The sequence below is a fragment of the Rhinopithecus roxellana genome, chromosome 16, assembly GCF_007565055.1.
Source record: "Rhinopithecus roxellana isolate Shanxi Qingling chromosome 16, ASM756505v1, whole genome shotgun sequence".
In the NCBI taxonomy this organism is placed as follows: Eukaryota; Metazoa; Chordata; class Mammalia; order Primates; family Cercopithecidae; genus Rhinopithecus; species Rhinopithecus roxellana.
Genome location: NC_044564.1, coordinates 46,734,745 through 46,761,877, shown reverse-complemented (window position 1 = coordinate 46,761,877; position 27,133 = coordinate 46,734,745). Strand labels below are relative to the sequence as shown.

The following is a 27,133-nucleotide window of genomic DNA, read 5'->3' as shown; positions in this document are numbered from 1 at the left end:
TAAGGTTAATATTGTCATGTGTGAATCTGATCCTGCCATTATGATGCTGGCTGGTTATTTTGCTCATTAGTTGATGTGGTTTCTTCATAGCATTGATGGTCTTTACAATTTAGTATGTTTTTGCAGTGGCTGGTACCAGTTATTCCTTTCCATGTTTAGTGCTTCCTTCATGAGCTCTTGTAAGGCAGGCCTGGTGGTGACGAAATCTCTCAGCATTTCTTTGTCTGTAAAGGATTTGATTTCTCCTTCACTTATGAAGCTTAGTTTGGCTGGATATGAAATTCTGGGTTGAAAGTTATTTTCTTCAATAATGTTGAATTTTGGCACTGTCTTCTGGCTTGTAGGGTTTCTGCAGAAAGATCTGCTGTTACTCTGATGGGCCTCTCCTTGTGGGTAACCCGACCATTCTCTCTGGCTGCCCTTAATATTTTTTCCTTCATTTCAACCTTGGTGAATCTGACGGTTATGTTTATTGGGGATGCGCTTCTTGAGGAGTATCTTTGTGTTGTTCTCTGTATTTCCTGAATTTGAATGTCGGCCTGTCTTGCTAGGTTGGGGAAGTTCTCCTGGATAATATCCTAAAGAGTGTTTCCCAATTGGTTCCATTCTCCCCATCACCTCCAGGTACACCAATCAAATGTAGATTTGGTCTTTTCACATGATTCCATATTTCCTGGAGGCTTTGTTCATTTCTTTTCACTCTTTTTTCTCTAATCTTGTCTTCTTGTTTTATTTCATTGAGTTGATCTTCAATCTCTGATAGCCTTTCTTCTGCTTGATCGATTTGGCTATTGATACTTGTGTATGCTTCACCAAGTTCTCATGCCATGTTTTTCAGCTCTGTCAGGTCATTTATGTCATCTAAAGTGGTTATTTCAGTTAGCAATTTGTCTAACCTTTTTTCAAGGTTCTTAGCTTCCTTTCGTTGGGTTAGAACATGCTCCTTTAGCTTGGAGGAGTTTGTTATTACCCACCTCTAAACCCTACTTCTGTCAATTCTTCAAACTCATTCTCCGTCCAGTTTTGTTCCCTTGCTGGTAAGGAATTGTGATCCTTTGGAGGAGAAGAGGCATTCTGGTTTTTGGAATTTTCAGCCTTTATGTGCTGATTTCGTCCCGTCTTTGTGGATTTATCTACCTTTGGTCTTTGAAGTTGGTGACCTTCAGCTGGGGTCTCTAAGTGGATGTCCTTTTTGTTGATGTTGATACTATTCCTTTCTGTTTGTTAGTTTTCCTTCTAACCATCAGGCCCCTCTGCTGCAGGTCTGCTGGAGTTTGCTGGAGGTCCACTCCAGACCCTGATCACCTGGGTATCACTGGCAGAGGCTGCAGAACAGCAAAGATTGCTGCCTGTTCCTTCCTCTGAAAGCTATGTCCCAGAGGGACACCCACCAGATACCAGCCAGAGCTCTCCTGTATGACGTGTCTGTCGGCCCCTACTGGGAGGTGTTTCCCAGTCATTACACCTGGGGTTGAGGGATCCACTTGAGGAGTCAGCATGTCCCTTATCGCAGCTGGAACCCAGTGCTGGGAAATCTGCTGCTGTCTTCAGAGCTGCCACACTGGGCCATTTAAGTCTGCTGAGGTTGCACCCACAACCTCCCTTTCCCCCAGGTGCTCTGTCCCAGGGAGGTGGAGGTTTTACCTATGAGTCCCTGACTGGGGCTGCTGACTTTTTTTCAGAGATGCCCTGGCCACAGAGGAGTGAATGTCGTGAGGCAGTTTGGGTGCAGTGGCCTTGCTGAGTTGTGGTGAGCTTTGTCCAGTTTGAACTTTCTGGCAGCTTTGTGTACACTGTGAGGGTAAAACCCCCTACTCAAGCCTCAGCAGTAGCAGATGCCCCTCCCCCCACCAAGCTCAAGTGTCCCAGGTCAAGCTCAGATTGCTGTGCTGGCAGCGAGAATTTCAAGCCAGTGGATCTTAGCTTGCTGGACTCCACGGGCATGGGACCCACTGAGCCAGACCACTTGGATCCCTGGCTTCAGCCCCCTTTCCAGGAGTGTGAATGGTCCTGTCTCACTGGCATTCCAGGCACCACTGGGGTATGAAAAAACAACTCCTGCAGCTTCCCAAATGGCAGCCCAGTTTTGTGTTGGAAACCCAGCACCAGGGCCCTGGTGGCGTGGGCACTGGAGGGAATCTCCTGGTCTGCAGGTTGCGAAGAACATGGGAAAAGTGCAGTATCTGGGCTGGAGTACACGTTACAGTCCATAGTCTCTTCCCTTGGCTAGGAGAGGGAGTTCCCTGATCCCTTGCACTTCCTGGGTGAGGCGAGGCCTTACCCTGCTTTGGCTCATCCTCCTTGGGCTGCACCCACTGTCCCAATGAAATGAACTGGGTACCTCAGTTGGAAATGCAGAAATCACCCGCCTTCTGGGTCGATCTTGCTGAGAGCTGCAGACCAGAGCTGTTCCTGTTCGGCCATCTTTCCAGCAAATTGGTGAATTCTTATGTATTCCGTAATTCTGTATCTTTTAATTGGAGCATTTAGGCCATTTACATTCAATGTTAGTATTGAGATGTGAGGTACTATTCTGCTCATCATACTATTTGTTGCCTGAATACCTTGGTTTTTTATTTATTCACTTATTTATTGTGTTTTTGTTTTAATGTGTCTTGTGAGAGTCAGGCTTTAAAGAGATTCTGTTTTGATGTGTTTCCAGGGTTTGTTTCAAGACTTGGAGCTCATTTCAGCAGTTCTTATAGTGCTGGCTTGGTAGAGGCAAATTCTCTCGGCCTTTGTTTGTCTGGAAAAGACTCTTGCCTTCATTTATGAAGTTTAGTTTCTCTGGATACAAAATTGTTGGCTGATAATTGTTTTGTTTAAGGAGGCTAAAAATAGAACCCCAATCCCCTCTAGCTTATAGGGTTTCTGCTGAGAAATCTGCTCTTACTCTGATAGATTTTCCTTTATAGGCTACCTGGTGCTTTTGCCTGGCAGCTTTTAAGATTCTTTCCTCTGTTTTGACTTCAGATAACCTGATAACTATATGTTTAGGTGATGATCTTTTTGCAATGAATGTCTCAGGTGTTCTTGGAACTTCTTGTATTTAGATGTCTAGATCTCTAGCAAGGCCAAGGAAGTTTGCCTCTATTATTCCCCCAAATATGTTTTCCAAACTTAGATTTCTATTTTTCCTCAGGGACACCACTTATTCTTAGGTTTGGTCATTTAACATAACCCCAAACGTCTTGGAGGCTTTATTCATTTTTTAAAATTCTTTTATTTTCCAGTACATTTTACATTTCTCTAAGTGTGTTTTTTATTTCCTGAAGTATTGTTTTATATTTATGCTATCTATTTCACTGAGGATTTCTCCCCTTATATCTTGTATCATATTTTTTTATTTCCTTAAGTTGGACTTCACCTTTTTCTCGTGCCTCCTTGATTAGCTTACTACTCGACTTTCTGAATTTTTTTTTTCTGGCGATTCAGGGATTTCATATTGGTTTGGATCCATTGCTGGTGAGCTAGTGTGATTTTTTTGGTGGTGTTAAAGAACATCGTTTTATCAAATTACCAGAATTGTGTTTCTGGCTCCTTCTTATTTGGGTAGGCTGTTTCAGAGGAAAGATCTGCAGCTCAAGGCTGCTGTTCATATTCTTTTGTCCCACGGAGTGTTCCCTTGATGTAGTACTCTCCCCATTTTCTTAGGGATGTGGCTTCCTGAGAACCAAACTGTAGTGATTATTATTTTTCTTTTGGATCTAGCCACCCAGTGGAGCTACTGGTCTCTGGGCTGGCACTGGGGGATGTCTGCACAGAGTCCTGTGATGTGAACCATCCTTAGGTCTCTTAGCTGTGGATACCAGCACCTGGTCCAGTGGAGGTGGCAGGGGAGTAAAATAGACTCTGTGAGGTACCTTAGTTGTAGTTGTTTAATGCACTAGTTTTGTGCTAGTTGGCTTCTTGCCTGGAGGTGGCACTTTCAAGAGTGCATCAGCTGTGGTAGTACAGGGGTGGATCAGGTTGTGGGTGGGGCCCTAGCACTCCCAAGAGAATATGAACTTTTTCTTTAGCTACCAGGGTGGGTAGGGAAGGACCATCAGGTGGGAGAGGGGTTAGGTACAAATGACCTCAGACTCTCCTTGTGTGGGGCTTGCTGTGGCTGCTGTGGGGATGGGGGTGTGGTTCTCAGGTCAATGGAGTTATGTTCCCAGGAGGATTATGGCTGCCTCTGCTGTGTCATGCAGGTTGTCAGGAAAGTGGAGAAAGCTGGTAGCTACAAGCCTCACCTAGCTCCCACCCAACCCAAAAGGCTGGGCTCATTCCCACTCTGCCCCCACAACAGCATTGAGTTTTCTGGCCTTTGGAAGCTTACGACTGTTTTCCCCTTTGTCCTGTCACTTCTCTACAATGTATTGATCTTGTTGAAAATTTTATATTAGCCAGGATTCTAAGCCACACTGCCTTGAGTTACTTTTCACCCACGTGATGTTCATATATTAATAGACTTGTTTGTTTTTCTCTTGTTAATCTGTCATTTTTACAGGAGACTGTCTCAATTAAAAACTTATGAGGGCTCAGAAAAATTATAATTTCTTCCCAACCATGACAATAGCAGAGCAAAAAACTAAGCACAGGGCTCATCTGAGTATGGGGCCCTGTGTGACAGTGCAGGTTACAGGCCTATGTAATTGCCCCTGCATATGAATTTCACCTGAATATTCCAAGCCAAGAGCTACTTATTATCTATGTTGAACATTTCTAATGATTTCCATCTTTTCCAATAGCAGGATTCAGTGGTCTCAAATAATTTAGCCAACTCACATTATAGAACTCAAGTGTATGTAACTCCAAGTCACTGTTCATGCACTATAGCCATGGAGTTCTTTTTAAATACCATTTTGAACATGTCATTCCCATGTTCAAACCCTTCAATGTCTCCCTAGTAATTAACAAAATTTAGTCAATTTTGCTTAAAAAAATCGGTGAGCTCCACAATCTGAATTCCAACTCCCTTTCCAAAGCAACCTCTCATTAATTACTGATGATGACCATGAGGTTTTGGAGAGGGACAAAACCATCTCCAAATGTTTTTGAGTATCTACTATATATCATGTCCTGTACTAGAAGATGTTTTACACATTAACTCATTGAATCCTCATGAGAACATTGAAAACAAAGTTATCCCCATTTTACAGATGAGAAAATTGAGATTGACAGAGGTAAGGTAACCATACATAGTTATTAACTGTGAGAGTGGATTAAAATCCAGATTTCTCTGTCTCTAAAACCTCAGGCTTTTTCTACTGTGCCACACTCCTTCTAATTTCAACCATATTTTCCAGTGAAATGAGATTAATCTTCTCCTATAGATATGCCAGGTACATGCTATCACTTCATTCTGGTATCCTCTCCATTTTTTGGCATCCTATGTTTCTTCCATGCCTGACTTTATCTCCCGTCTGAGCTTCTTTCTCTGCCAACACCCATAGAAATAAAATTCAAATGAATTCTCTTGATTATTCATTTGGCTCTTGTGTTATGCAGCATTGTGTTGAATTTTTAAAAATTGTATGTAAATCTCCTTCCTTTCAGAAGAGATTTTGAGTTCCTCAGGGCACAAAATGTATCACATAGCTCTTTATTGTCTCAAGGACTAGCATAGTGCTTTGTACACAATATTTAATTAATGTCTTCTGTGTGGGTGAAAATGTTAATGTCTTTTTTTGTTGGACATTCATTTCCAAAGCAGAAGAACAATTAACATGACTGGGGATGTTTAAAGGGTCTGGATCAATAGGTGAGTAAAGGACAGAAATATGCTGGTAAAAAGCCCTGATCTATAGTGTTTACCAATTTCCATGGTGTAAATACTTCCACTACAGCCAATTTCAAGCTACCAACAGTTAGAGCCATCTCACAAAATTCTTGAAAATTTCATAATCAGTGATTTTGTGTGAGCCAGCATAAGTCAGCTTCAGTATCTCTTTGGGGGTTTTAATAATGAAATCAACTTAGGTAAAACTAATCTGTAACAACTAAAAGCAGAGGTTAACATAAAATAACTCTGTTATTTAGTCTATAATCAACTATGAAATGCTTGAATTAGAGCTGCCTGTGAGAAGGAAAAACAGTGATTCCATAATGTGAAGACTGCAGACAAAGGCTGAAAGTGCATCAACGACTTCTTATCCTAGTTTTTTTAAACTAAAAAAACTGCTAAATGATTTTTGTTTTATATTTTAGAATTTCCTCCCACATCTGTTAGCATGCATAGAGAGTTTCAGTTTTTCTTTTATCTTCTCCGCTTCTGCTCATTTCTCTCTTTTTAAATTTTATCTTAAAGTGGAACACTTTTTATTCAAGAGAAATCAATTCTTGATTGAGATCAGAAATCTCTTGCCATTCACATTAGAGTTTATCTACCACATTTGCCTGCTTCATTTTCATTCTATTGGAATAAGTATTTACAGCTATAAACTATCCTGAATCTTACATATTTCTATTAAACAAGAACAATGTCCCTGACAGTTTTCTGTCTCAGGATTTATCTTATTGATATTTGTTGTATTGTTACGGGTGCTTAGCAAATTATTGTGGTTAACGTTACCAATATGTTTCAAATAATATTTTGAAATTTTCCCTGGAAGGATATTTAGAAAAGCCAAATGTAAAAATTATTGTTTTTTTCCTTGAGACTTGCATGTTTTGAAAATGTTCTCAATTGTTAAGGAAGTCAGCTGTAAAACACAGGCTAAATATACTTTTGTCTACCAAGAATTCCCTTTACTTGTCTGTTTCATGATTTGTTTAATCTTTCTTAGTTATGCATGTACCATTTTACCATAGTTACCTGGATATATTCTTGTCTCTGCCTTAGTTTGGCAGACTTTTCAAGTGGCTCACTGAGCTCCTGTTTCTGTTTCTTTTAGAAAGTTGTGGAGGCATTTATTACTCTCATAACTGCCTCAAAATATCAAGCACATGGCCTAGTTAAATCATCTTGAGGTTCTGCCCATATGGTTGCAGAAGGATATTAGTCATTGGAAAAAATGGGTCTAAAATGATAATATTCAAAGATGTTTTCCAATATTCTTGGTAATCTTATTCACTAATTTCCACAAACATTTAATTATCAAGAATTTAAACAACTTTGTCTTAGTTTGCTGCTGCTATAATAGAATACCACAGACTGGATAACATATAAAGAAGGAAATTTATTGGGCGTATGGTTCTGGAGGCTGGGAAGTCCAAGAGGCATGACACTGCACCTGGCAAGGGTCATCCAATGGTGGAAGGCATCACATGGTGAGCAAGGATGAGAGACAGAGAGAAATGGGCCTGTATTTATCTGTTTATCAGGATTTTACTCTGTGATACTAGCCCACTCTCATGGTAACCACATTAATCCATTCATGAGGATAGAGTCCTCATGGCCTAATTGTCTCTTAAAGGTCCCTTCTCTTACTACTGTTACAATGGCAATCAAGTTTCCAACACATAAACTTTAGGAGACATAGTCAAACCATAGCAAATATTAAACTTCAAATAAAAAAGGATTTTTTTAGTAGCACAGTATAAAATGATAATAATAAATATCAGACATAAAAAAGTTCTGAAGTTCTTTTCAGATAGATAAATCATGGTCACTATTACCTTCTTAATTACATTTCATTGTACCCTATTTTCTGTGGTATTATCAGTCAACATATTGTATACAGTAAGATGCATTAAACTTTCTGAGCTTGCCAGAGCATCCTGTCCCCTAATGATTTTTGATAATGATTTATCAAATGTGTACTCTTTAGAATTTTAGCTGTCAATAACAGTTGATTTTCACAACTTTTATTAGACTATCCATTATGTTTTTTCTGAAAGGTGGTTAAAAGGATAAATACATTAATTATCGTGAAATTATCTAGGAATGCTTTTAAATACATTTGACATAATACATTAACAGTAAAAGGAAAGCAAATGTGCACCTAATAAGCACAAAATAAGATTAATCAGAGAAATATGTCCTTGCTGTTTTGGGGAAGAGTTATCCAGATCTCAGGTAAGGTACTTTTTGTGGATATAACCTTTGGTTTTATGAAGCTTGTAACAAGATAACAATCAAGGCATTTTTGTGGCCATCTTTATGTATATGACCAAGCAATGGCAAGTGAGATACTATTTTGGGGGCTTAAATAAAATAAAATAGTTAAGCTTTATTAAAATGCACATATTAAAATAAATTTTGAATAACATTGTATTCGAATATTATATTAGTCAGGGTTCTCTTAGACAGACAGAACTCATAGTATACACACACAAACATTATATATATAAAAATATATATTTTATATATAAATATTTTATATATTTATATATAAATTACATATATTGTATATATTTTATATATAAGGTCCCACGACAGGCTGTCTGCAAGCTGAGGAGCAAGGAGAGCTAGTCCCAAAACTCAAAACTGAAGAACTTGGAGTCTGACATTTGAGGGCATGAAGCATCCAGCACAGGAGAAAGATGTAGGCTGGGAGGCTAGGCCAGTCTCTCATTTTCACGTTTTTCTGCTTGGTTTATAGTCACTGGCAGCTGATTAGATTGTGCCTACCAGATTAAGGGTGCGTCTGCCTTCCCCAGCCCACTGACTCAAATGTTAATCTCTTTTGGCAGCACCCTCACAGACACGCCCAGGATTAATTCTTTGTATCCCTCAATCCAATCAAGTTGACACTTAGTATTAACCATCAAAAATATCATAACAAATTGTGTGAAAGGAAGAAAGGGGAATAGTTTTACTATTTCAAATATAAGGGGTCCAAGATTCCCTTTTATAGTTATAAAAATTAGAAATTTTTAAATAGTATGAATCACTTATTTCAAATAGTTGTGTTTATGATGCTTTCATAATATATATGCCTAAGTTTACATATATTTATACATGCACATGTATATATAATGTATATATACACAAAGGCAGTTATATCTACATAAAGATACATGGTTCTTTGGATGAATTAACTTTCACATTTCTTGACCAGTACTTGGTCACAGGGATCAGGACAGGTTAGAAGGGAGGCTATGGAAGGACACTGAAAATACTAACACAACTTAATTCTGCCAAAAGCCCAGTTCACATAGGAACATGGTGTCCTTTGAGGGTGCCCTTACCTGAGCTGTGTTCCCCAGTTGCTTAGGACAGTCTTCCATGTCTAAGTTTGTCATGTGGCAAACGATCAAATTTACCAGGTAGTCCCAGTGATTTGCAGAGCTCACTGAACTGCCATCATTTGAAAGCATCATTTTATTTATTTATTTATTTTTTGAGACAGAGTCTCGCTCTGTCACCCAAGCTGGAGTGCAGTGGCCGGATCTCAGCTCACTGCAAGTTCCGCCTCCCGGGTTCACGCCATTCTCCTGCCTCAGCCTCCCGAGTAGCTGGGACTACAGGCGCCTGCCACCTCGCCCGGCTAGTTTTTTGTACTTGTTAGTAGAGACGGGGTTTCACCGTGTTAGCCAGGATGGTCTCGATCTCCTGACCTTGTGATCCGCCCGCCTCGGCCTCCCAAAGTGCTGGGATTACAGGCTTGAGCCACCGTGCCCGGCCATAAAAGCATCATTTTAAATTTATTGTCCACTGATAGATCAAAAGATAGAATACACTGTTCCAACAGAAAACTAAGGACTTTTATTAGAAAAATTTAGACTAAGCACTTCTAAATATCACTACACAACATTTTGAAAAATGTTTCGAAAAAACAGTTATAATGCTTAGAAATATTTAGAAGAATATAAACACACAGGTATTGTGTTGAAACATGCTACCCATAGTTTCAATGCAGGATGCTTCTTCTCACTATGGGGCAGCACTTTGTGAATTTTTCTGTTTCACAGTATTCAGAATTCATTAGAATGCATTTGATTAGAATGCACATGAGGCAAGCAAAATTAACACCGTCTGTCTACCAAGCCACGTAGATGGCCTTGCAAAGAGCTGAATGCTAGTATATCTAAGAATATGAGATTATGTGTATGATTCATGGTGGAAATGTCTCCTTTGTTAGAGAAATTCCTGCAAACCAATGCCTGGAATGCCCTCTCTGCCTACTCGAATTCTATTAGCCTTTTAGCATCTATTTGAATTCTTATCTCATCTATAATATCTTCAGCAACTCTCAAGCCTCCATTGTCCTCTCCCTTTTCACTTCAAGGCTGTCTTGCATCGTTATGTAACTATTTCATGGGCCTAGATCTCATTTTCCTTTTCTTTTTTTTTTTTTTTTTGAGACGGAGTCTTGCTCTGTCGCCCAGGCTGGAGTGCAGTGGCCCGATCTCAGCTCACTGCAAGCTCCGCCTCCCGGGTTCACGCCATTCTCCTGCCTCAGCGTCGCGAGTAGCTGGGACTACAGGTGCCCACCACCTCGCCCGGCTATTTTTTTTTTTTTTTAGTAGAGACAGGGTTTCACCGTGTTAGCCAGGATGGTCTCGATCTCCTGACCTCGTGATCCACCCGTCTCGGCCTCCCAAAGTGCTGGGATTACAGGCTTGAGCCACTGCACCTGGCCATCATTTTTCTTAATATAGTTTATGTTATAGAAAGGAATCCATATGTTTATTTTATTTCTTTTAAACACTTAACACATTAAGAACATAAAACACACCCAGTAGTTACTTTGAACAAACAAAAAAAGACTAAGGAAAAGGGAGAATGAAAGAGTAATAGAAATAAAATGAAATTTTTATCAGCCAGAATTTTGGGTGGATCCTCCTCATAGATATGTACAGCAATCTATAATTTCAGTGCCATTTCTACCTACTTCTAATAAAAATATTCCCACAGTAAAGGGGTAAGGTGATATTCCACCATTTTGCAACATTTTGGTGATTAGAATTGTTGAAGTACAGTTTTAGACAGAGTTTCCTTCTTATTCTTGGGCTGGTGATTTTAAGATTTATTTGTGGGTTTTAGGTCATGTTCTCCCCAAATCTCATTTCTGCTCAACACAAGAACAGTAAGAGTAGGCTGGGATGCCTTAGAGATATGGCCTGGAACTCTGCAGCCCACATAATACTATCCCTGCCTTCAGGTATTGGTGTTGCTAATAACATGCTCAACTGATTCATTGAAACAAAAGACAAAAAATAAACAAACATAAAATCATTTTCATAGAGCTTAAAGAGACTATTCAGAGAGACATTCATAAAGTTACCATTATAAAATGCTTCACACTAAGAAAGAATTAATTACAATAATTTGGTTGTAAATTGTGTAAAAATTCTTTTTCCCTCCATCAATTTTAGATTTATTGGCTGGAGCCTTGTAAGCCAGACTGACAAAAGACAGATTAACAAGAGAAAAACAAGCAGAAGTTTACTACCATGTGTATCCTTCTTACTCATGGGACCATGCAGGGATGAGTAACTGAAAGAGCAGGTTAGAACTTGAGCTTACAGAGCATCTTAACAAAAGAACAATGCATTTTTAGAGAAGTGACAAGACAAAAAGGACTTTGAGTTTCTAGGATGGCAAATGACGGGAAAGCAAATATATGGGGGAACTAATGGAAAATGAGGACTATTTAGTAAAGCTTGCTGTGCAGATTCCTCTGGTGCCCTCTCTTGACTGATAGGTCTGGAATAGTCTTCAGTGATTAACTTCTGTCCTTCCCAGTAAGAGGGGAACGAAAATAATACCTTTATGTATTTATCTCCTGCTTTTAGGCAAAGGGGGAGAGCAGAGAGCTTTTCTTGTGTCTGCTTCTTCTTGATTGCTTTCAGCTCAAAATAATCTTTATACCATATTTTTGGCATATTTTGGCATAATATGGCACATAATCCTGATACGGCCTATTTTGGGGTGCCATATTCTGCTACCCTCCACATTGTCTCTACCCTTCTATGATCTTAGCAGATAATAGTACAACCTTCCAAAATGTTGGTTTCCTTCTATGAAGAAAACACAGTTTGTGCTGTGACCAGTATTGTAGCTCCTGGGGAAACCTGTATGTTCTCCTCTCTCTTCTCCCCTGCTACTGTAATACTAACGAAAAGATTGTTTAAACCGTAAATTGACTCTGAAAGCAATCAGGTACAAATCAGAGTTAGGAAAAGTTTTAATCAGCAGGTAGAAAAAGGATCTCATATGTTTTTATTTTTAAATTTTTCGTTAAGCCACTAAAGCCCAGCTTGTTATTTTTCCCTTGTTTCATCTAAAACTACCCCAAGATGCCGGCATGACCTCTAGCGTGTGACTAAAATGTGTTTGAGTCTTTATTTGACATTTAAGCCAGCAATGAAAATTAGCATTGTTTTAGAGCTCCAGGGAGCAAAGAAGTCATCCCAAGTTTGAAGAATTTCTGTGGCAGTAACTTGGAATTTCATACAAATTTGACCTGTCCAAGACTTGCTTATAATTATTCACCAACACCATCATCTGACTTTAACACATCTCCATGAGTATCATCAGAACTAGAGAAAAAAAAATTCCCTTAAGAAATCTTTGTACATAGGCCACTCTCGTGTTTGTTGCTGATAAAAATTTTAGAGGTCTTAGTAATCTAAAAAATATGTATTTTACCTGTGAAGTGGTACTATCCAAAAGGAACTATACCAAAATACATCAGACAAAAAAGTTAAGAGGTTATAAAAATGCACATGCAATTCTTTTTTTTGCTTGTTCTTAGTTTATTTACTGCTTGTTTTCAGATAGTTAGTCAGGTAGTTACTCTTTAGAGATGCAAGATAAAGTATGGACATGTAAAGCAGTTATTTACCAAAGGCAATTATCAAGTATTGAAACATGTAGAGTACTTACTGCCAGTTCAGGGAGACAACAAAACAATTATATATAATATAGTAGCTTTTTAGCCCAATCTTCCAATAATTGCTTGACCAACATGCTAAATTTAAGAGTTCTTTACCTCTTAAATTTGGTAGTTGCTGTAAATAAAGTGTGGTTAGTTCTACAGGGGCAGAAAGATGTGATATTTTGTACCCATCATAAGGTCACAGACAATACTTCTATAATGAAAGAGGTTTGACAAGAGAAAAACATAACACATTTATTTAACCAAAGTTTTATATGACATGGAAGCCTTCAGAATGTAGATTTGAAGTCCCCAGGGAAACTGTCTATTTTTATGCTTAGATTCAATAAAGAGTGAACAGCCATGTAGAAGTGTTATTAGACAAACAAGGAATTATGGAATAGTAGTGATGAGTGGGGAAACTCAGCAATACCTGTCCAGATTCTTCTTGTCCCCACTGCTGTAACATCTCTTCCTCCTGGCTTATTTTGGTATAGTTCCTTTTAGATAGTACTACTCTACAGATAAAATATATATTTTTTTATTATGAAGACCACAATTTTTGTCAGCAACAAATATGAGAGTGTTTCTTCCTCCCTTGACCTACTGTTGACCAAGAGTAGGTCATAGAATTTCTTTATGGCCACCTTCTAGACAGAAAGGTGGAAAAGGTTAGAGTAATAACTCTTGTTTATATGGCTGGCTTTGGGGAAAAGGGGGTTTTAGTTTCTAAGGCCTGCCCTGGGGAAGGGAAACTCTGAATTCTATGGCTGGTTTTGGGGAAGAATGAGGGGTTAGAGGCAGAAGAGCAGGAGAAGGTCAGAGAGACCCTGGCTCTGACGCTGCTTCTGAGGCTTTCCAGTGTCCTTTAGTTCAAGGTGCTTGGCATGCCAAAACAGCACATTCAGGATATCATTTTCTGAGCCCAACAGTTCCATATTCTGCCCCCAACTTGCACGTTGGAATCGTTTGTGGACTTAAAAAAATACTGATGCCATATCCCAGTCCTAGAGACTGTGACTTAATTTAGCTGTCCCCAACCTTTTTGACACCAGGGACCAGTTTCATGGATGACAATTTTTCCATGTACTGGGGCTGGATGAGGAGATAGTTTCAGGATGATTCAAGTGTATTACATTTATTCTGCACATTGTAATATATAATGAAATAATTATACAACTCACCATAATGTAGAATCAGTGGGAGCCCTGAGCTTGTTTTCCTGCAACTATATGGTCCCATCTGGGGGTGATGAGAGACAGTCACAGATCATCAGGAATTAGATTCTCATAAGGAGTTCACAACCTAGATCTCTCACATGTGCAGTTCACAATAGGGTTTGCACTCCTATGAAAATCTAATGCTACCGCTGATCTGACAGGAGGAGGAGCTCAGGTAGTAATACGAGTTAGCAATGGGGAGTGGCTGTAAAGCAGATGAAGCTTCACCCACTCGCCCACCACTTGCCTGCTGTGCGGCCCAGTTTCTGACAATCATCTGGTCTTCTCACTGGTATTTGTTCGTTCAATTAGCATTTGTTGAAATTCACATCTATGCCAGGTGCTAAATTCACATCTGTGCCAATGGCCACGACCTGACAGTCATCTGGTCTTCTCACTGATGTTCATTCATTCAATTAGTGTTTATTGAAATTCACATCTATGCCAGGTGCTATATTAAGTACTGGGAAATTAGTACAAAAAATATAGACCTCTGAGATTCCAGTGCAATGGACTAGAAAGCAACACTTGGGATAACTACTGCAGAAAGGGCAGCGGTTAAGTCCAGTACCTAGAGGGTAGAGGGGATTGTTGGAAAGAAAGAAAGGATCAGGAAAGGTTTTGTGGAGGAGCTGTAGTGTTGGCCTAACTCTAGAACTGAAGATAAAGAAAATGAAGACAACAGGTGTAGGAGAAGAGAAAGGGCATCTTAGAGAAAGGAGACAGCATATGTAAAAGCCTTGATGCCTTAGAAATCACGTTGCAGCCAGCTTCTCAGGTTTTCTCTAACTTACCTTGTATATCATTGTTGAAACATTTTTCTCACAGCACTGTATTACACACATCAATTTCCTGCTCGAAAATACTCTGGATCCTTATTAACAACAGAATGAATTCTGCACTGCTGAACCTGACATTAGGGCATGCCAGCTCCTCCTCTAAAGCATTTGAAATGTCCTCTTCGTTGTCTATCTGAAGCCCCCAGGTACATTTTCATCTCTTCACTTTTGCTGGTATCATTCCCCTGCACCAAAATGTCCTTCCTACTCCTTTGACCATGTAACTGAATCCTCCCTTTGTTCAGGGTTCCTTGATACCACTCCATCTCTCATCTCAATCTTGTAGCATTTATGTTTACTTTTACTATTCTTGTTTGTTAGTAATTAGATGGTGCCCTAAATATTTATCTATGTCTTTGCTTTTTAATGGGATTGTAAATTCCTTGCAGAAAAGCGTAGGACATTTTTTTATTTCTCTTTCTGCATATGGCACAGTGCCTTAAAATAAACAAAATTTATATTTTATTACTGATAACAAAACTGAATGACAATAATACAATGAGTTTGGAAAATGGAGAAACCAAGCATTTGCATAATTGCCTAGTCTTTGATCATTGATGCACACTACTTTTATGTAATTATAATGAGAGTATACAAATTGTTCTGTAGTCTAAAATTTTACTTGACATTGTATCATCAAAATTTCCTATGAAAAATAATAAATATCAGCTGGGCACGGTGGCTGACACCTGTAATCCTAGTATTTTGGGAGGCCGAGGTGGGCGGATCACTTGAGGTCAGGAGTTTGGGAACAACCTAGACAAAAAGGTGAAACCTTGTCTCTACTAAAAATACAAAAAAATTAGCTGGGTGTGGTGCCACGAGCCTGTAGTCTCAGCTACTGAGGAGACTGAGACATGAGAATTGCTTGAACCCAGAAGGCAGAGGTTGCAGTGAGCCAAGATTTGCACCGCTGTGCTCCAACCTGGGCAGACAGAGTCAGTCTCTGTCTCAAAAAAAAAAAAAAAAAAAAAAAAAGAAAAGTATCTTTGGATTTGGATAATAACTAAAAGCATCATTTACCCATGGCGTGCCAGGTACTGCTTTGCTTACACTGTTTCAACTTTTGTACGTTTGTCCTTATTCCAATCCCGTGAGGTAAACACTGGTGTTATCCTGGGAAACTGGGAACACTGAGCTCAAAAAGAGTAGTGCTCTGCCACTTACTAGGTGACCTTGGATACTTATTTTACTTAGAGAATCCTCAGTTTCCTTATCTCTGAGATGGGGATAATAATAGTTCCCACCTTTCAGGATTTTGAGGGGATGAAGTGAGATGATGGACATGAATAGTGCCTGGCAGATGGCCAACACTCTGTGTGCTACAGCTCTTGGGTCACTGTTGCTGATCCCATTTTACAAGTGAGGAAGCTGGATCAAAGACTTTTAGTAACGCTCCCCAAATCACACACCTGGTGTGTGACAGAGCCAAGATTCAAACCCCTGTCCCAATTATGACATGAGACAGGGATCACAGAATTTATTACAATGTTGTCCAAGTGTAACATTTTACAATTTAGTGCTACAGAGAACATGTGCAGTTTTGAGGGAAAACACAGTTGGATATCTTCAGATTATCTTCTGCTTGGAGAGAAGGAGAAATTGAGAGAGAGAGAGAGAAAGAGAGAGAGAGATTCGCACGGGCCCGAGCTCTCTGCAGCAGCATAGCATGGCTGGAGCAGGGCTCAGGCTAGAATTCCTGACTGCTTCCTCCCAGGTAGTGTCATAACTGGGGCTTCTGAAACCCAACACCTGGGCCCTCTCCTTGGGTCTCAATTGGAGGGTTGAATCCTCTCCTGCTTGCTTACTAACAAGAACAATTCCCACTTTCAATGGGGTCACAGTCTGAGGGGAAATGGGCTGGGGTTTTGCCTGGAAGTATCTAGTTATTTCTCAACTTCATAGTTTGGAGACTCAGCATAAAAACTGAAGTCAGCCCTATTAGTACTATTGCTGCTAATACAGCCATCCCCCCTTATCAGAGGGGAATACCTTCCAAGACTCCCCGTGGTTTCCTAAAACCAAGGATACTACTGAACCTGATTGCTGTCAATGAGAACATATTCCTGTTTATGTCTTTCACCCACACATTTAATGCCTTTTCTATCTTAACTAAGCACTTATTACACAGTATGGCCATAACTTTTGCAGTTTGAAGTACAACAGAAAAACTAGCAGGAATTTCTTTCCCTTCTTCACAATTTCAGGAAGAGAAGACGTCTTACCATAGATCTCAGCAAACTCAGCGTACATTTTTTTTTCTGTCCTTATTAGGTTGAGAACTTTCCCTTTTTGACTTAAAGGAAGTACTTTGTGGCTTCTCTTTGGCATATCCGAATTGCCAGCATCACTAAGCTTATGCTTTGGGGGCATTATTAAGTAGAATAGGGGTTACTGGAGCATAAGCATTGTGATACTGTGAGAATCAATCTGAGAACCCAGAGGGCTACTGACTAACAGGAGGAGAGTGCAGACTGTGTGGATTTGCTGAACAGAGGGAGGATTCACTTCCTGACTGGACAGCACAGGATGGCATGAGATTTCATCATGCTACTCAGGACAGCACACGATTTAAAACTTACGAATTGTTTATTTCTGGAATTTTTCATTAAATATTTTTGGAGTGCAGTTGACTACTTGTAACAAACTGTGGAAAGCAAAACTGCAGATGAGGGGGAACTACTGTAATAGTTACTGCTTATACTGCTCTTGCTATTTGCCATGGATTAAGCTAAACACATTATATACATTATTTTCTATAATGGATGCAACAATCCTACAGAGTAGCTACTATTATCTCCATTTTGTGGATGAAGCAGCTGGGCATCTTAACCATTCCAGCTACCGCCATCAGCATTTACCTTAGGAAAAAGATGTGTTTTGAATAATCACTTCCAGTATTGGGATAATTTTCAATAATTCTACCAGCCTAACTATAAAGTTGTATTATCTAGGAGGCCTCTAGTTCTTATTTTTAATCCTTATACCTTCAAGTAGCTTCTTACCTCTGTAACTCACTACAGCAGTAATATTTCAGGAGAAGCTAGATTCTCTGGACTATTGGTTAAATTCTTTTAAATGGCAGTGTTTGTTATGAAAAGACTTTTCATCCTTCTGGTCCCCTCACTGGAAACTGCTCAAGAGTACAAGTTTTGATTACAGTTGCCTAAACACCAGTTCTGAAATGCCTTTCATTTACTTGAGCAATCAATTGGTTGCTCAATCATACTATCAAACTGAAAACAAGAGGAAAGGAAAGTCAACCGAACCTAACCGAAAAGAGGAACATGTTTCTTGGGATGAGAATGTGTCAAAGGCAGCATAGCATGACCTAAGTCTTCTGTGTAATCATGGTTGTATCATGTGTTATGGGTAAATTATCTATTTTGTAAGTTAGTCTAGTGTGTGCTTCTTCAACTAACTGTGAAAGCATTCTTGAAAGACCATGAAACCTAATTATTCTAATTACCAACACAAAGGATTGATAAATTAATGATGAGGTCAGGTATCATTGTCATTAAATAGACCTCGCTCAATTATTTATCACTGGGTCTGGGGTTACAGCTCAGAGAGCTGTGCATATTGCAACACAGTTTGCTTGAGCTCTGAGACCTGAAGACCAGATTACAGTCTTGGCAGGTGGCTTTTGTTGAATGCAATTCAAGGGGGTGGTACACACTTGTTTCAGTCAGACATTTGGATGTTTTGAGGCCAATAGATATTCAAAGTTTATCTACAAAAGCCTATTTCATTTCAACCATGTAGAAAAATTTCTTTAAATTATACAGATAAATACAAATGAGTAGGAGAATCAATTAGCTGTAGAAAGATGTATATGTAAAGATGTTTTCTTGCATCTTAGTGTTCTAAAGACTGTTCTTTATTTTCTCAGATTCTGCTATCTGTCATGGACACTTTAGTGCTCTGTATTGATCAATGTTTATCTTCATATTGGATTTGTTTTTGTACCTTGTTTCTAATTGTACAATGAAATATTTTTTCTGGTTTTCTGGTTAAGAAATGTATTATTGAGGAGGATAGAATTGAGTGATACTAGTTTTTTATCATCCTGAAATCATGCCAACTCATGATTGCAGTTTGTGAGTTTTTCAGAAGTGTTGGGGGGAGAGTCATTGTTGACCTAGTTGTGAACAGGTGTGGCTTTTCTACCTGTGTGGGGAAGTGTTGATGGATGAGGTGTATGGATTTTGTGTATTCCCACGCTGCTTGGTTTAGCTGGGTGCAGTTTTCTGCATCTACCCAGTGTTTCTTGTGGATAGAATCACACATAAGCAAACCCCAAACTTGTGTTATGATCAAATTGTTCTGCAATATATCAATTATGTTAGAACAAGGTCATGGTTTCAAAACCAGCATTGCCGTAGAATTGACTGTGTAATAATCCCTTCAACACTTTCACATCTATGATCCCACCTTGTTCTTGCCACCATCTTAGCAAGCAGGGGTGCGATTGACTGACCATTTGTTTTCTGAGAAATCTTGACCTATTAAAAGTCACACAGTAACGGAGGGAACCTGTGTCAGAGCTTGCCTAGGTCTGTGTGAGTCTGAGGCAGGCGTGCTTTCCTCTGAAAAGCCAGACACTCATGTATGTGGGACAAAGAGCATCAGAAACATGGGCAAGGTCATAGAGACAGATCCCAGAGACTGGATTAGAAACCACCTCGCCTGATTTTCTGCTTAGAGGCTTCAGTTCACCATTTTAGAAAGTGCCTGCTGGCTGCCACCCTCCCTCCTGTCTTATCACCTCTAAAACACATTGTTAACACTTACATAGGATATATTTTCTTCACTGAATGAATCTAAAAACCCAGCCATGAGAACTCAGTTTCTAATTTTTGCCATTGATTTATTGGATATTTCAGAATGTGCAAAGGGTTTTAGAAATTGTTTTTCAACTGATTTTTACCAGCACAGAGGTCATGTCAAGTGTCAGGGTGTTTGACAACAAGGCCAGTCTAGTCTATTAATTGAGTTTCAGAGAAGATTAATGATAAAGGGTGCAATCCCGAAGTCTGGGAATGACTTTGCTTTCAAGCATTAATTATTGTGGAAAATAAAATTATTAGATACTCCCTTGTTTACATCTACCCCAAACTGTGTCAATCAGCTCTATTTCTAGAAGGTTTACATTTATTAAACACTCCCTGTGGTCAATGCAATGGTCAATGCGATGGAAGCTACAACAAGACAAGGTATTGTATCTGCTGTCAGGAAACTGATTTGGGAGTTCTGTTTGGTGACCAAAGAGAATCTTTACCACTGTGCCTATATTTTTATGCCAGAATATGGGTGGGTGCACATGCACAGGTGAGTAATGAGGCCCCACTCCCTAGTATTAGTTAAGTCAGCAGGTATGTGCTGTTTTTTTGGTCACTGTGTATTGTAAAATTCTGAGTTTGGCACTGATACTAAGGAACATCTGACAAAAAAAATTCCTCACTGACCCCTCTTTTTTTTTTTTTTTTTTTTTTTTTTGAGACAGAGTCTCACTCTGTTGCCCCAGGCTGCAGTGCAGTGGCACAATCACAGCTCACTGCAACCTCCGCCTCCCAGGTTCAAGTGATCCCCCTACCTCAGCCTCCCCAGTAGCTGGGATGACAGGTGCACACCATCACACCTGGTCAATTTTTGTATTTTTAGTAGAGGCGGAGTTTCACTATGTTGGCCAGGGTGGTCTTGAACTCCTGAACTCAAGTGATCTGTCCACCTTGGCTTCCCAAAGTGCTGGGATTATAGGTATGAGCCACTGCGCCTGGCCAGACCCTTCAATTTTAAAAGTTGACTTTATATGTTAATAGGAGTTTAATTATAGTCATATGTTGAAGGGTCTTGTCTGTAAAACCACATATTCCAGGGGCCATCCAACTGAGGACAGCATTGCACTTGTGGAACCACAATCCAGGCTTGGGTTACCTGTTTCTACCATGACAGAGGCTACTCCATCACTTAAACTATATGTTCTGCAGCCCCTGAGAGGTGAAGACAAACCTGGGTTGCCTCTATTTGTAATTTTCTTTTTTGTAAATTTTTTTGGTAAATTGTTTTGCAAACAAACAACAAATATGACTGTCCCAGTCAGTTCAAGCTGATAGAACAAATGACCATAGACCGGTGGCTTGAATGACAGGCATTTATTTCTCACAGTGCTACAGGCTGAAAGTCTAACATCGAAGTGCCAGCATGGTCGGGCTCTGGCAAGGGCCATCTCCCAGGTTGCAGATGGCTGGCTCCTTGTGTCTTCACGTAGTGGAAGCAGGGCTAGCTAGCTCTCTGGCCACTACTTATAAGGGCACTAATTCCATTTATGAGGGTTCTACCCCCATAGTCCAATTACCTCCTAAAGACCCCACCTCCAAATACCATCACATTGGAGATTAGATTTCAACATACAGATTTCGATAGGGACAAAAACATTCAGTCTATAACAAGGATCAAACAAGGTTACAAAAATTGTAGTGTATGTAGCATGCTTGCATTATGTTTTGATGAATTAATGTTTTTTATTATGTATACCAAAGAAACCAATGTAACTGCTGTAAATGTATAAATATTTGGGAGTAATGTTAAAGTTTACATTTAAAGCCCTTTCTGAATGTGAGGCTGAAAGTATTCTGTTTCTCTCTCTTTCTCTTCTCAACCCCATTTACTTTACAGAATGATTTTTCTGTTTTAGGTCATAATTGCTTTTTTTTTAAACAGGATTAAGTACCAGGTCATTAAGTGTGTTCTATGTCAGTTGGACCTAACCTCTCTGCCTTTTTCTTTTTTTCTAAAGGAATTCTTTAAAAATAAGAACGGGAAGTGTTTTAAAATAAACATTTGACTGCCAGAATCTGATGTAAACTTCAGACTCAATTTTACATGTGATAGAAATGAAAAAAACTAAGGTTCTCTATTATGACATTTAGCATCAATTCCTTTTCAATGATTCCAGCTGATTAATAAGTGAGCTAAAATATCTTACTCTTCCTGGTCAGCATTTAAAAATTTAAACATGGATTGAAAATCTCTAGGTTATGAAATACAGTCTAGGTTCACTTGTGAGGGATCTAGAAGAAATAAGACTGCAGAACTGGTAAAATCAACTGTCCACTAGTTCTATATTCTAGTCATTGCAACTCACCTCCCTTTATCCCTTATGTTATTTTTGTTTTCTCAGGGAAGCAAAAAAATTTGTGAATGAAAATGAAGGGGCTCTTGGGAAAGGAAAAGGAAAACGGTGGTTTGCGTTTAAGATGATGATGGCCAAGGTAGGTATTTTTCTAGTTGTCTGGTTTATGGCATATTGCCTCTAAGAAGAACATTGATTCTTTTCTAAAGGGGTGAAAAAAATCTTACATTTTGTATATATAAAACACAAATATTCATACAGTATAAACACAGTATATCTGTGGTACTGAAATTTACAGGGGAGATTTAAAAAATTATTCTTAGAGGAGTTAAATGAAAAATAAGTCAAGAAATACAGATTTATGGCAAAAGACTTACTTGTGTGACTTCGGCACTTCCTTTTTCATTTTCATTCTCTGAAAGTGAAGGGGTTCTGGTCAAGTTGTTTTCCTCAAAGTGTCTATATAGCTTTTTTCTACCAGGAACATCAACTATACAGTGGACAGAAAATAAGAAAAAAAATGATATACTGATACAAATATAGATTTTGGGGAAAGACAGAAAGGCAACTAACATTTATTTAACGCTTACTATGTGCCAAGCACTGAATTGAATTCTTTTATAAAGTTATATTTAATTCTTACAGTAAAGCAGGAACATAGATATTATTATCTCCTCTTTACAAATGTTATACCAACTGTAAGCTAAACGTACTCCATAAAGTTTTGTGAATAAAGTTCATATATCTTAACTTTCATATATATACACACACACACACACACCCCACACATAAAATAGATTAATTTTGTCTGTTTTTCTACAGTTTAAATAAATGGAATCATATAGTATCTATGCATTTGTTTTTGGCTTCTTGGATGCAATGTTATGTTCACAAGATATATCCACATTGTTGTGGGAGTTATAGTTCATTTTTATTCATGTGTGGTATTCTATTGTATAAAGATGCCATGACAATTTATTTACCCATTCTATTGTAGATTGGACATTTGGGCTGTTTCTAGTTATGAGTGATTTTTGTTTGTTTGTTTTTAAAATTAACTCATACACAATTACTTGTCTTCTGGTTTGTTGAAACAATAATTCAGACATTTGCTACAATAATGTCTGTTAAAATGGCTGGCCATGAAATCTCCAGCAATACATTCATCTGAAGGGCATTCTTGATGAAGGCAACTAATTTTGCCATTTTCATCCACCCTGTAGTATTTCAGGACAGCCAGCTTAACTTTCCTTTTCTTATGCTTATTCTTCTTTGGAGTGGTGTAAGATTTCTTCCTTTTCTTAGCACCACCATGAAGTCTCAACACAAGATGAAGAGTAGACTCCTTTTGAATGTTGTATCCAGACAAAGCACATCCACCTTCCAGTTTCTTGCCAACACAGATCAGTCTTTGCTGATCAGTAGAAATTCCTGTTTTATCCTAGATCTTGGACTTTGCATTTTCTGTTGTATCCAAGGGTTCAAACTCAAGAGTGATGGTCTTTCCCATAAGGGTTTTTAAAGAAAATCTGTGTTTTCGTGGTGGTTCCACTGCAGAAGACAGACGGAAAAAAAAGGGTGGGCAATCTTTTGAACTTTAGACTTGTCTCATGCTATTATTTAGACAATAGTGCCTGTCCAGCTTCTACTTCATCCCTGCATAATGTGCACACATGCAAAATTCTCTGCCACATTCTCATTTTTCCCGGTGGTCCTCTTGACCGTGGATGACCCAACACTGTAGTTAAATAGAAAGAAGGCCTTTTGCAAAAAGAATTTGTGACTTGTTTTCTTCTGTTTCCATTAAGCGGACTATTCTGCCTCTACCAGATTGAAGTGTCTCATGTCATAGAACTTACCATCTTGTATTGAACTCACCTATTTGTACACAAACTACCCTGGTAGATCAGAAGGCTTTCAAAACAGGACCTGGAAATAAAAGACAGAAAATAAAATTTATTCATATTGAGTCCTTCATACAATGAAAACTAATTAAACACACACTCTGTTCCAATCACCCTATTATGTGCTAATTCCCTGCTTTCTTATTGTTTTATATAATAAATAGCTCTTTCTGAGAGGCCAGCATATTTTCCACAAAACAGGGGGTTGATAAACATTTTTTTTGTTGAATTAAATTGGTCTAGGGTTAGTGGAGAACAGGGAAACAAGTGTAACCTACTGTTTCCCCCTTTGACTAGAAAGCAGTATTTGCTGCCAGAGAGACATTTCCAAGCTCATTGCATTGTCATGTTTTGAGGTAGGGGATAAACATCTTGACAAATCAAGAGGTTGGAATTTACTGTTGTATTTGACTTTCTTTTCAGAAATGGGTAAAATTCCTTCGTGATTTTGAGAACTTCAAAGCTGCGTGTGTCCCATGGGAAAATAAAATCAAGGCTATTGAAAGTAAGTGCTCATCAGATCTCAGATGGAGAAGGTTGTCTTAGAGAAATAGCTCATAAGCTTATCAGATGCCTTTCTCAGTTTCTGGACTTTTGGAAAGACTGGAAACAAATGAACAAAAACAATCAAATAAGCAAAAACGTTGTTTATGCCTGCTTTCAGCACTGTGAAGATTTGCTAGCACTTACCAAGGACAATACTGGGGACCCCACTCTCATGTTCTGCCTTAGTCCAAAACATTACCATTCTAACCTGGTTTTCTTTCCTATACAAGGAAGTCACTATTGTGCACAATGACATTGAGTCATCTTATTTGGAAGGCAGAGATTTTATTTTGGCAATGAACATGACATTGAGAATATATACTCTCATGAATGTTAGACAGTAATCAAAATGAACAATGTTTTAAAAAGTGAAGAAGTCTTGGTCTGGGAGCAGTGGCTCACGGGTGTAATCCCAGCACTTTGGGAGGCTGAGGTGGGTGGATCACTTGAGGTCAGGAGTTCAAGACCAGCCTGGCCAACATGGTGAATCCCCATCTCTACTAAAAGTACAAAAAGTTAGCCAGGCCTGGTGCAAGAGCCTGTAGCCCCAGCTACTCGGGAGGCTGATGCAAGAGAATCACTTGAACCCGGGAGGTAGAGGTTGCAGTGAGTTGAGATCACACTATTGCGCTCCAACCTGGGTGACACAATGAGACTCTGTTTCAAAAGAAAGAAAGAAAGAAAGAGAGAGAGAGAGAAAGAAAGGAGGGAGGGAGGGAGGGAGGAAGGAAGGAAGGAAGAGAGGAAGGAAGGAAGGAGGGAAGGAAGTAAGGAAGGAAGGAAGGAAGGAAGGAAAGAAGGAAGGAAGGAAGGAAGGAAGGAAGGAAGGAAGGAAAGAGAAGTCTTAAAACCTCATTTTCAAATCTCTGAAGTAGAATAAGCAATAGTCATCCAGGAGCTTGCTATCTGAATATTCACATTGTGCATTTATTTTGTGGAATATTCATAGGAAGGAAGGAAGGAGAGTATAGCAAATCAAAAACCTATTTATCAGTGCTTTAGGCTTAGAATAAGGTAAATAAAAATTTTAAAGTATTGTAAATAAAAATAGTAAATAGTTTTTAAAAATAATAATCTAAAAAAAGGGATAACATTTGAAACAATTTTGAGCATAATCTTACCATATTCTGGTTTCTAATGGTTTCAACTAGGATCTGATTTTTATCCATTCCTCTCTAGATTGGAGGCAAGTTTTCCTGCTGGTTAAGTGTGGCATTGTATAATTAAAATGGAGGCTCCATAGGGAGATAACACAGCTGATGGATAGCTTGCTGACATGATTGGGCATGTTTTAGGAGTGGCTAACCCTCGGTTCCCTGTCTCTCAATATTGGATGGCAATTATTAAGTAGCAATGGATTGAAATACATCAGCTCATTTATTGTACCCCCTTTCAGACACTCCCGGTGCCATTTCTTTCTTGCTTTAATTTCCGCCTTAACACTTACCACTATCTGAAATACTATATCTTTAATTTAATTTTTTGATGCAATCTTAATTCATTTTATTTCATGTTCATTTCTCCCAATAGATGGGAAATTTAGTTTTGTTCACTCCTGCATTCCACTTGGCACTTAATAAATATGTATTAAATAAAATTACAGACAAACTCGCTAAATGTCTAACATTCCAGGAAAAAAAGAAAGGAATTTAGATACATCAAAAAAGAGCAGGCATCATGGATTTCTTAGGTTTTAACTGTACAACTCAAATGTGGTAGGTTGAGAGGCATTGAAAAACAGAAGGCCATTTGGAGCATTAAGATCCTGATACAATATATATGGTAAGAACTCTGAATTTGGTCTTTGCTTTGCTGCAGATTAGATGTTTGGCTTCGAGCCAGTCATTTAACCCCTCTGAACCTCAGTCTACTAATTTATAAAATTATAGGGCTGAGTCTTGATCAGTTGTTAGATAAATCCCAAGAAATTTGTAATTAATGATAGGTAAATACATACATTTGAAAATTATTTTTAAAGCACACTAGAGCAGGTTCCAGCCTATCCTAATAGTAATATCATGCTCATTTGGGTTCCAATAGGCTATAGCCCATGAAACAAAAACAGACAGAATTATTTCTATTGCCAGAAATTACACGCAGCAAGAGTTACACATATGACCACCATCCATCATGAGTGTCACAGTAGAAAAGACAGATTGAGAGCTATCCAATAATAACCTTCAGTTATCTCCTCTCTTCTTCTCCTCTTCTAGTAAATTTGGAAAGCCAAGCTGGAAAATTCAGGCAAATGTAGATTATTTTTCTTTCCATATATAATTTATGATTTGATTAGTTTGTCATGACTTTTTCACTGTTAATGGTGCTGTGTCTCAACAGTGAATAATTGAGCTTTATTTTTTATTCTATCAATATTCACCACACCTCTATTTATTGAGTACCACCATGAGTCAGATGCTCTACGAACATTATTTCATTTAATCTTCCTGCATGTGCATATTAACCTTCCTATTTTACAGTTGTGGTTAAATAACTGTCCCAGAATTAGTAGCAGAGCTGAGATATAAGGCAAAATCTGTCTGGGTTCAAAACGTATGCTTTTCCATGTGTTATGCTGCTTTTTCCTTTAGGGAAGGTTTTATATACTTTTTCTTTTTAAACATGTTTTGCACCAGTTCCTAAAAAGTGTTCTACGAGGCCAATGGCAGGATGAACAGTTATAGATTTTCTTGATCGTTATCAAGGAATTATTTTTCATTTTCTCATGTATTTACTTTTT

At 38.7% G+C, this 27,133-nt stretch overlaps 1 protein-coding gene and 1 pseudogene across 1 annotated transcript in view; one reads left to right on the top strand and one right to left on the bottom strand.

The window, feature by feature from the left end:
* TMC1 (transmembrane channel like 1) overlaps nt 1–27,133 on the top strand; it is a 180,364-nt gene that overhangs the window by 58,544 nt on the left and 94,687 nt on the right. The window contains exons 6-7 of the mRNA XM_010375850.2: nt 21,995–22,085; nt 24,274–24,355. Coding sequence (XP_010374152.1) covers nt 21,995–22,085; nt 24,274–24,355 — 173 coding nt within the window. The remainder of the gene's footprint in view (nt 1–21,994; nt 22,086–24,273; nt 24,356–27,133) is intronic.
* On the bottom strand, nt 23,016–24,187 carry LOC115893984 (annotated as a pseudogene).